Raw genomic sequence first — 11,281 nt, forward strand, 5'->3', positions numbered from 1 at the left:
AGAGGAAAAGGCAGAAGGAAAAAAAAAAAGAAAGACGAGAAAAGTATTTCGAATTTAGATGCAAATCACAACAAGCATCACAGAAACAGGCACAAGAGGGGGTATCAGGAGTAGGTACTGGGATGAAACGGACCCTGCCCAGGAACCCTGCAGAGTCTTGCTGCTTGGCCTCAGCTGGCTGTGAGGGCACTGCAAATCTTTCTGGAGAGGTGATGTCTTCATCCAGTGGCACTTTGTCTCCATAGCAGCTGATTGGAATGTTATCATGGGTCTACAGCCTGGCAAACTTCACTCCACAGTCCCCTTGACTTCCTAAGGTCCCAGGCCACTACTCAAGAGCTCAGAATCCCCAACCAACCTGATCCCCTAAACAGAATCTCATCAGTATGAAATAGTGAACTTCAACTTTTCTATGTGTACATTTCAGATTTAAAGGGCTGGGTGTTTCCAAAGGCCACCATTTCTCATCCTCCAGGAGCCCAGTAAGCAGTGCTTGAAGGTCCTGCTATAAGTAAGTTCTTTGTCTTCATCCCTCAAAAGCAAGGGTGTGTTGAGTAATACATTTCTGACTTGTGTTTACCACAGATCTTCTAGATACTTCTGTTTTTAGACTTATCTGTTTTCCTATGTATCTATGCATGTATCTATGTATCATCTCATTTTGATCATAGTCACAGTAGCTGATGCTGTGAAAGTATGCATACGTAAGGCAGACATAAACCACGCCTGCACATCGTGATTAGAAACATAAGTTGAAGGTTTGCTTTTAGGTTCAAAAAGTGTGTATAAATTTTGTTCCACTTTTTCTCCTTAGAAGTAAGCACAGGAGAGAGTGGGGAAAGCTACTTCTTCCTTCCTTTCTGAATCTTTGTTTGCACAGACTTTGGACTTGACCTCAAGAGGGGTCATTACCTACTCCTGGGCTGTGGACCGTGAAGAGAGTGCAGAGAAAGCCCTGGACAGAGATGTCTCAGGATTCTCTCATTTTATAGAAGCTCTGTGCCATGAGCCAAATAATCAGACAGTTAGCCTACATCATCAGGGCTTCAGAAATAGTCTTACATCCTTGCTAAAGCTCGAAAACCCTTTGTTAGGTTTGTGCTCAAATGTCATGCAAATGTCAGCCCCTCAGTCCTAATTCTTAGCTTATAGAGTCTACTTTATTATCCATATTGTCTCTAAGAAAATTACAACAGTCAAGAGACCACTGAAAAACATTTATTTCTAGGATCAAACTTTCCAGATTGTGGAGGGGTCTGAGGCAGGGGCACGAAGAAGGAAGTGGATCTCTAGATCGACCATCACAGCTGCTGGCTTCTTAGTGTGGAAAAATGTTCTCCCTGCAGAGGCTGGCAACCCTGGCCTTCAGAAATCATCTTAATTCTTCTGCAGGTTCTGCATTCAACAGAATCCTCAAGTTTCAGTCAAAAGAGCCTTCATAGCTGCATGCAAAACCCTGACATGGTTCAGAAATTACCTGGTACACGGGATCTTCAACATCCTCTTCCAAAATGGTCTATCCCATCGAGGGAAGGGAGGGTGAAAGCAAAGAATGCAAAGGAAGAGAAGTGAGATTATCTTCAGATGCTACAGCACAGTAGAGAGTCAGCATTGATTAGGATAGGGTAGGAGGCCATTAATGCAGAAAATACACAAAGAAACTCCAAATCCTGCAGCTCTCTCCCCACCCACTCCCGGCATTAACAACAGCAAAGCCAGCAAAGCTGATATGGGCCTTTAGTCTTCCTTCCCTGAAATCTTCCCCCGGATTAAAGAGTTCCATTTCTCTAGCCTATCTAGAGTCTCAGAATACAAACAAGAAGGATCACATCTAATGGCTTGGTGTGGGTGTCTGTAATCTACACAGGAACCTTTCATCTCTGCTTATTTCTGCTCAGCACCAGGAGGAGACAGTTCATCTTGTCAGGTTCCCGACGGTTTATTGTGGGCCCCCATCTTCTGCAGCACGGGGAGGAACACATAGGTTTACCTGGTACACAGCTTGTTCACACTGCTTATCCTTTTGTGCCTTTTTTTCCAATTCTTCTCTTTGCTTCAGCTCATAGATGAGTTGAAAGAGATCTCTCAAGTCCAGGATAACAGGTTCAGCCTGGAGTGAAGGGTGGTGGGACACATTAATGAAGAACGCTGCTGAACCGCAGCTACTAATTTTTGTCTGCGGCTCCAACCCGCAGCCCTTCCTTTTTCTATTAAACTGAAAGCATTCCATTCTTAATTAATTCTACCTTGTTTATATTGGCTTAGCAAATTGCTTCTAGGCTAAAGTTCATTTCTTCAACTAATTATATTTGCAAATTCATAATAATCATAAGCATAAAAAGCATTGCTTTTATTTATTAGTGATTTGGAATACAATAAAATTAGGGCAGGCCATATGCAAAACAGCTATTTGTTTTCTCTTATTTTCTTTTTAAATGAGGCTATGAACACAAGGAAACTTATTTGTATACGTGTCTCTATCTAGCTTAATCAGAAAGGGAAAATAATTAGTCATTAGGACATACCCATTAGGGTAAAAAAAAATAAAGCTGAATGTTTAGGGCCATGTTTCTTTGCTTTAAGGCTGTTTATCTTTCCTAGGTGGGATTCTGCACATCAGCTGACAGTGGTGGTACGTCATTTGGTCAGGCTAGGTCTTGGAAAATCAACAGTGTTGGCTCTGTCCTGCATAGTAACAAGGAAAACACCTGTATTGGACAGGAATACATACCGCCTGGGCTGTTTTGATGGCCACAAATCTGTGATTCCCCTCCTTCCCGCAAACGTATCCAAAAGCCCGGTGATCTGTGATGTCCTTCGCAATGTAGGAAATTTCATGAACAGCATGGTGATGCTGAAGGGCCTGGGACACACAAAAGGAAGAGTATGTTTCAGGGAACACACCCCCTCGAGCTGTTGATCAATAAGAGATGTGTTTCTGTCATGTGTGAAAGGCCCAAGGGGCTTTGGGAAAGCTGTTTGGTCCAGATGGAAGGAAAAAGAGCTACGCCTGCCCTTGAGAAAGGGAGGTCTCCCTCCATGGTCTCATTGCTGTGACCAGAGATAAACCAGGACTGTTCACATGGGAGTGAGCATCTGCAGAGGTGGCTTCACACTGCCTGCCAAAGCCTCCCAGTCGAAATCAGCCCACATGCTTCTTTCTGCTTGCAACCTTCACAGCACAGCCCAGTCCAATCTGTCTCAATAGTGAACACACTTACGTTCTCAGGCCTTTGTATACAGAGGGAGGGGCTGTCCCTTGAACAACTTCAGGGAGTGCTGTGAACTTCCCAGTACTCTACTTTTGTGGGGTTACTGAGTCTCCCCAGCAGTTGGTGAAAATCTGTGTTGAGGGATGAATAACTTTATCTTTTTGAAAGTCATAAGTTAGGGCAGATGTCGGGGCGCATGCACACACCCACGTGCACACACACTTTCCATCAGTTGAATCTTTCTACCTGGACTGTCTGATTCCATCACCATTTTAAGTTCTCTTTTGATGGCCACAGGAAATGACACTCTGTCTGTTAAGCAGCCCCTGAACAGGGCTAGCCTTCCCTTTCCTTGAAGGAACATTCCCTTAACACTCATGATGGATTTCTCTCACACTCATGGTCGCAGATTTTGTTCTGATAAGTTTGTCTGGCTTCTGGACCACTGTCCACCTTAGACTCTGTCTCCCGGCCTTGCGCTAAACTCCACCCATTTTGGTGAACTGATGAAATCTGGTATATGCTTGGTAGTTTGAAATTGGCCTTTCTGTTTTTGTTATTCAAGCTACCACAGAACCAAAGTTTCCCATCCTGTTAAAAGATGTGTATGTTTGTGGTTACTTTCCTATAATAATCCCATATATCATATCAATTAATACTCTATAAAGGCTTGTAGATGCAAAGAGATGCTCACAGTCAGTCCAGAATCGTTTTAAAGAGCATTTTCTTTACATCAAGAAGCTTGAATTCTGGCCACTGTACCAATGCAAACCACTCACCAGTCCTTTCTGAACCACAGTTTATTTCTTAGAAAAACCACACCAAATGATCCTAATTCAAAAGCCCTGGCTCTATAAGGATCAATAAAAGCAATAAAAAAGCAAATTTCAATAACCTAAAAGGACTTCAAGTACTATATTGAACAGATATGGAGAGAGTAGACATTCTTGTCTTGTTCCTTATTTTATTGAAAATGGCTTGAATTCCTCTCTGTCTTTAGAATAATGCTGGCTGTGGGATTGATGCTGAAAGATATAAATTTATAATTATTCCTAATCTCTCTCTATATATATTTGTGCATGCAAATGTTTAATTAGAATTATATCTGCTTATTGTTGCTCTGTCCCCTAGCTTATATTTGAGTAAGTTTCAAATAGTTCAGGGAAAGAAAAAAGAATGTGTTTTGTGGTAAACAAAATCTTTCCTATTCCTGAATACCAAGAAGGAGGGAGAAGCAAAGACAGCACAGGCAGCTCCTCTAGGAAAGCCTTTAGAACTACTAGGGGAGGTATTCTCTTAGGTCCTGTACCAGGTTTCCTGTCCCTTAAAGACACTCAGGTCTCCTGGCCAAGATGGCTTCTGGTTCTCATGAGGATCTTCACCTTAATTGAAGAGATCACTGACCTTACAAAATGTCCGTTCCTCAGCCTCTTGCTTGACTAGGTTTCTGCCTTGCCTTCATCTGCCAGGATGCAGCTGCTACTCACCCATTTGATGACCCTTAGAACTCTCACTTCTGCCTCATCCTCTTTCCAGGGGCCCATTGCTCCCTGAAGAGTCATGTGGCATCACCGCCTGAAGTCCTTAGTCTCTCAACTGGCAATATGGCAAGTTTATACTTTGAGTGGATTTTGATGTGATTAAAGTTGGTGGAGGAAGGGTTTGTTAGCAAAACAATCAGAATCTGCTTGTTTTGTTTCATCAAAAGGACAGATTTAGCTAGCAGAGGAAAATTGCTCTGAGAGGAGTAGCTTTTTCATGGTGTTAATGATGTAAAATTGATGAGATTTATATTCACGCAACATGGGGCATTGATTTATAAGCTTTTGTGAGCTAGACTGGTATGTGGCAGGGGAAAATTGGAGACAAAGGCATTCTTTTCTTCTCCCCCTTTTTTCTGAAAGTATTTCTTTCCCTGCATAATGTAGAGGATGTAATCCACGTCTCCTATTAAATCCAAGTTTGACGACACTGCCTTATTGATTGCCAAGCAGAATATTGCTCTAAAATTAAACAGCGATTAGAAATCTTCCTGGTGGAATTAGGTTTAGAGATGAGTGTGCAATGGCAAAATATCACCTACCATGACGAGAGCAGATGGAGATGGTTTAATTTATCTACGAATCTTCATTAAGTATTTTAAATCAAAACATTCTTAATGCTTGATGATACCTAATATTGCCTTGCAAAGTGTTAGCTGTGTCAGTGCGTGTGCACAAAGTACTTAAAGATATTTGTAACAGTATCTTTTCCTGTAGTTAATTTTATGACATGTTAAAGAGGAGTGCTCTCCAAGTGTCTCATTCACTTGAAAACTAACCATCAGTGAGGGAATATGTCTCTTCTTTCCCCGACTTTCTACTATATAGAAACAATATAGGACACATGGAAACACACACATTGGGATTTGGTAAATTCTACAGTTGTGTTTTACATTCATTTACATTCATTTTAGCAACTCAGAGCATCATGCAAATGCTTCTTCACTGAGTCCAGAAGACCATTATCTTGGTCTTCAAATAGATGTGTTATTATGCAACACAGTCAAAGGTACTTGGAAACAGAAGGAACCTTAAATGTTACATAGCATGTCTCTGAGTTTATTCACAAAGAGACCAAAGGCCAGAGACTGTACTGGCATAACCACAAAAGATTTGTCTTTCTTACCCAGGGTGGCGAAGCATTGACGATGAAAATAGGGTTATATAGAAGCTAGGTCTCATTTCCGAGGAAGCCTGGCTCTCTAGTTTGAACAAGCAAAAGCTGAAGCTCATGAACAGGGAGGAGAAAGCAAGTGAAACAAAGAACTAGAGACAGAATGAATGGTGACTGTCTGCAATGCAGGCGGGTGTCTGAGGTCAGAGAGGGTAACAAATCAAAACACACAGAGGTGAATTACAGGGGTCCCAGAGAAAGTAAGCAAGGAAGCAAGACCCGAAGTTTATATCTAGTTCTTATAAGTCACTTCCAGGTAATGCTGTCTAACTTTTCTATGTGTCTGTAGAGCAGCCAAAGCCAACATGTCAAAGAGAGGCTATCACTGGTCATGGATGACAAAGAAAGCTTGACCCAAGGAGTGTGTTTCTGTGGGAAAATTTGGGCCATGGCAGAGAAGATGAGACCTGAGTGGAAAGCTGAGAGTGGGAGAGTGCACGCTCTATACATGCCTGGTTTCTATGGCTCATGGAAAACAGTGCCTCAGGGCAGACACTTGCTCTTGCTAGTAAAGGAGGTTGTTGGTCTTATGAGCTGGGCTTTCAGGATGCCTTATTCTGCGCCTTCTTCCCTACACTGTGGATCAAAGTTGCTGGTAGAAGATCCCAGGGATCATCCATGCATCGCCATCTTCAGTCCAGTCTTACCTCATCTTCTACATGAACTTTAGGTGTCCCACCCGACGAACAACTCCTTTTCGTAGTTTGTGCCTTCCCACCTCTGTACCACAGAGCATGCTATTTTCTCTGTGGATCACGCTCTCCCTCCTCTCCCCTGTGGTTTATTAGCTACACAGGCAACTATACTATTTCCAGCACCACTGTAGCCATGCTTCAAAGTCTGGCTGCAGCATCTTGCTCATCAAGGAACCTTCCCTTACACCTCCATTTCCTTTAGATAATTCCCACCCTCCAACCCCATGGTGTCACATCTGACCTTCCGTGTAAGAGTTCTTTGGGTTTTTTTGCACCAAATCTATCCATAACATTCAGTGATTTACATCACATATAGGTACTATGGGTTGGCTATGATTTGGTTCGATGCAGATGGTCTCAAGGTCTCATAAAACAGACATGTGGCAAACCCTAAAACCACGATATAGCATGGTAATACTTACATTAAATACATGTTGCATAGGCAGAAAACCTGAAAGAAGATTTCAGGATACCAACCAGGGAACAGCTGCCCCTGACCTGTTCTATGAAGCACTTGATAATGGAGTGGAACAGAGGTTGCTTCCCAGTCCTGGAAGCAGAACCAGGGAGGGGACATGTGGAAGATTTGCCGGAAGAGGCTGGAAGAGGCTGTAATCTCAGTCTAAGTCTTGAAGAATAAATGGGAACATCCCAGAAGAGTAGGGCAAAGGTTGTGTTATAGAAAGCACCTGGGTTCTAAGAACAGGTTCTCATTTCCTCTCTGCTTTGGGAATATTAAGTCTTTAGAAAAAGATCCATGATGGGTTCTCTTGAGTTCTTAAAAAAGTTTTCTCTGGGACAATAAGTGCTACCTAGTGAGTACTGAAGGAGGGTAAGGGTGGGCCAAGCCATCTCCATGTACTGCTCAAGGTAGGCACTCAGTAAATGCTCATCGAGTGGCTGCATTGGGTTAACTCACGACTTTTCACATAGGATTCATTTTGTGAACAGAGGGATTCTTAGCATCATTAAATCTTTTTCTTTGCATTTCCATGAGCCATTTAACAATGTTTAAATGAAGTATCAAATTGTTTGGGGGGCTACTGTCTGACAGAATAAATTACAGAGAAGACTTAATTTGTACTATGGTTCAATACAGCCAATTAAATACAGTATGGATTAGAAAGTCATCTGCCGAAGACTGTACCATTAGCTATTTTTAAGGAATAAATTCTACCCTGTTTAGCTTTCATATAATCATTGTGTATATGCCCTCCCTGCTTCTCTCTTTCCTGATGCAATACTGTTCGTGGAAAAATATCCATCATGATTCAAGTATGCTAACAACAACAACAACAACAACAACAACAAAGAAAACCAAAATTCAACAAAACAAAAAATACAAAATACAGATAAGTAGAAAGACACAGAATAAAAATAGATTCATGAAAAACACTACTTCATATGATAAGCAATTACAGTAGTTAAAACCTCACAAGACAAAAGGAGGCCTGGGCTCATTATAAAAGCCTTTCTCTTTGCTAACATATTTTTGGATGCATTCACTGTGATGCGGTGCCAACAAGACTGGGAAGCAACCTCTGTTCCAGCCCCCTGGGCACCCCATTATCAAGTGCTTCATAGAACAGGTCAGGGGCAGCTGTTCCCTGGTTGGCATCCTGAAATCTTCTTTCAGGTTTTTCTCAAGAACAAAACCAAAATTTCAGATTATGTGGTATCCAGCTGTAGAGGCCCCTTGATCAGTACCTTGGTCAGCTGCCTACCTGGAGCAGTACCTTGATAAATGGGGAGAAGGGAAGGGCTTTCAGGCCAGGGAGAACACAGTTCAAAACATAGCTCTCCATCTGCCTGTGTAGGCCTTAGAAGCACTCTCTGTTTCTTGGATGTCCCTCTCTGATTTCTGTAGACTATGAAGAATGACAAGGTGCCCCAAATGTTGTCAGACAAAAGTGGCATGTATCTCCCTTTCAGAATGAAGAGAATATGGTGTAGAGTATTGAGAAGCTGTGGAGAAACATATACCACACAAAGTGTGTAGGTGCGATACAGGGAAAATGGCAGTGTCTCTCTGGTGCTTTTAGGAGATTAGTAAGTTCGGGTATGAAATACTTAGTGTAGTGTAGGGCACCCGGGGAGAAGGGCTGCTTTCTTGTTATCTGTGGAAATGCAGCTTCTCTGGAGGGCTGGTTGACTGTGTATCAAAGCCTTAAAATCATGCACAAAATGACCCTATGATTCCTCTCATAGGGAATTAATTATCCAGAAATAATGCAACCTGCGGACAAAGACTTGGATACAAGATACTCCCCACAGTGTTGAAGAACAGTGAGAAATTAGAAATATCCAAAGCTGTTGAGTACTCGCTGACTAGCTGAGAAAAATTCATGTTTCTATATTGTAAAACAGTATGCAGTATGGCAAAAAATCATCCAGAAAAGTAGGTATTATTTTTTGCTACGGAAATTCTCAAGCAGCATCCTGTTGAGTTCGAAAAAGCATATTCAAAATAGTATGTTCAGAATGACCATGTTTCTGAAGAAAGATAAGGATGTCTATCTAAAGTGTACCAGAACTTTGGAAGTGTACTGTTACTGTCCTAATGAAGGCTGTCTCTTGGTGGAATTACTACTGATTTTTAAAATAAGATTCCTTTTATTTATACCAATTGTTGGTACAATAGTTACTTGATGTATGAAAGAAAAATATAGAATAATTTTATTTCCTATTCTGAACTTAACGCACAAGCCATCTTCTCTCCATTCCCACAAGCAACCCTCCTGGCCTTTCAACAATCCCTCCCTCTCCTTCCAATTTTGACTTACTTTGTCTCCTTAATATCTTTCATTTCATCCATTCCTCTCGTCTTCATCACCAGAACCCAGGGTATACAGCCATTGTTTTATACATGGATTAGGAGAGTAGCTCAGTTACTCCTTACATGGTAAGCAGCCCTTCCCTTCCTGTGATACACTACAGTGTGAAGGGACTGAGAGAAAAAAAATGTGGCAAATTCCCTCAAGGCTTTCCAAAGCTAACCCATTGCCTTTGGGATAAAGTCGGAGAGCTTAGCAGGGCCTTCACATCCCACCAGTGTGAAATGGCTGTTTCCCTGTTCTCCCAGTTTTCCCCCACTTAATGCCATATGGCTGGTCTTTTGGCCTTTGAATGAGCCACAGTCTCCCTTCAGGCATATGCCTAAGCTCCACGTGCAGAGAAAGATCAACTCCTTTCTGAATTCAGAGCTTAATACAGATGCCACATCTTGGAGGCCTCCCAAGTCTGCTTGGGTTCTGTGCCTTTCATTGGGATGGGTGGGCAATTGGGCATTGGGAACTGACTAATTTACCATTCTGTGGATGAGACTATGTTGATTGGTATCTGACTCAAGGTTACAACGCTGTTTCCTCTCTCCCTATTGATCAAGTACAGAGCCTGATGCGTACTAAGGATTCAGTGCATTTATACTTAAAAATATACATAACATACAATTTGGCATTTTAAGTATGCAATTTGGTGGCATTTAACATATTCACATTGTTCTGAAATCATCCACCTGCACAAAGTTTTAATCTTTCCAAGCTGACATTCTGTATCAATAAACACCCTTCCCCGATAGCTACTGGCAACTGCTAGTCTATCCGTTTATACATCTGTCAGTATATATTTTAAAGTGAAAATCTGCAATGAATGAATCAGCAAGAGCTGGGGTGCAAGTTTGTTCTGACCCCCCCTCTAGTCCCATGAGGTCTTCGTCTGTTTGCCTAAACCTTCATTTTCCTTCGCAATTAAAATGAGGTGTGGGGCTCAGGAAATGTGCACATCCTTCTCCAGCCCTCAGCATTTCTTTGACTCTTTTGTAAATCTCCTAAGATGACAACAGCTATAACAGTTTCTTAACAGCTCTCTAGTCATATGGTATAAACATACAGATCTGGAAAGATGTGACAAGGACCTTGCTTAAAACAGAGAGAGATGAGTTAGTCAACTAGCAAAAAGCATCCCAGACCTGTGATAAAATGTGGTGCACAGGCAAAGAGCCAGGTGTGCTTAATCACTTAGCAATCAGCCAAGTGACATGGAAGCTGATTTCAGCTCACAAGAAGTAAAAATTCACCAAGGAAACAGGCCTGAAGAGTAGCTTCCTAACACGTGGGCTCACTCAAAATCCCATAGCTCTTGAGTTAGGGTACCTATAACATCATCATAATTCCTGGATTGGCCTGAATGTCCCCATGACTCAACTCCCAGTCTCCTACATACAGCAGGCTCTGGTGCTGCTGTATAGGAAACTTCAGGCATGTCATGATGGAGGAATTTTTAATCCTTCCATGGCTTTGTGGCCTTGAGAAAAATTACCTTCTTACATGGAGCCTCAGCTCCTTTGCATGGAAAACCAAAAGGATTTTTCCCTCATAGGGCTGAGAAGTCGTCCACTTAATGTATCTAGCATATCAGATGGAAGGCACATAGTTTAGGGATTTTTTTCTGAGGCAAATGAGTTAGAGATTCTCAGTCTGCTTCTACATTATAGATTACTGCTGTGCTGGGGGCCAGGATTCATAAACTCAACAAGGCTTCATAGGAGCTAACAGGGTAAAGTGTGGGAGGCACCCAAGTGTGGTCAGAGAGTGTCTGAGAGATCAAGTTACAAAGAGAGAGAGAGAGAGAGAGAGAGAGAGAGAGAGAGAGAGAGAGAGA

General features: G+C 42.0%; 1 protein-coding gene across 5 annotated transcripts in view; it reads right to left on the bottom strand.

Annotated features, from left to right (window-relative positions):
• Positions 1-11,281, bottom strand: part of Dab1 (DAB adaptor protein 1) — a 1,070,329-nt gene that overhangs the window by 49,939 nt on the left and 1,009,109 nt on the right. For 3 of the 5 annotated variants that reach the window (XM_028787228.1, XM_028787225.1, XM_028787218.1), the window contains exons 4-6: positions 2,732-2,863; positions 1,991-2,110; positions 1,478-1,516 (exon numbers count right to left, since the gene is read on the bottom strand). In XM_028787228.1, the coding sequence (XP_028643061.1) occupies positions 1,478-1,516; positions 1,991-2,110; positions 2,732-2,863 (291 nt within the window). Of the gene's footprint in view, positions 1-1,196; positions 1,517-1,990; positions 2,111-2,731; positions 2,864-11,281 lie in introns of those variants that run through there. The other 2 variants (XM_028787239.1, XM_028787235.1) reach the window with 2 other exon arrangements.

This window comes from Grammomys surdaster, unplaced genomic scaffold (assembly GCF_004785775.1).
Source record: "Grammomys surdaster isolate TR1022 unplaced genomic scaffold, NIH_TR_1.0 100, whole genome shotgun sequence".
NCBI classification, from domain to species: domain Eukaryota; kingdom Metazoa; phylum Chordata; class Mammalia; order Rodentia; family Muridae; genus Grammomys; species Grammomys surdaster.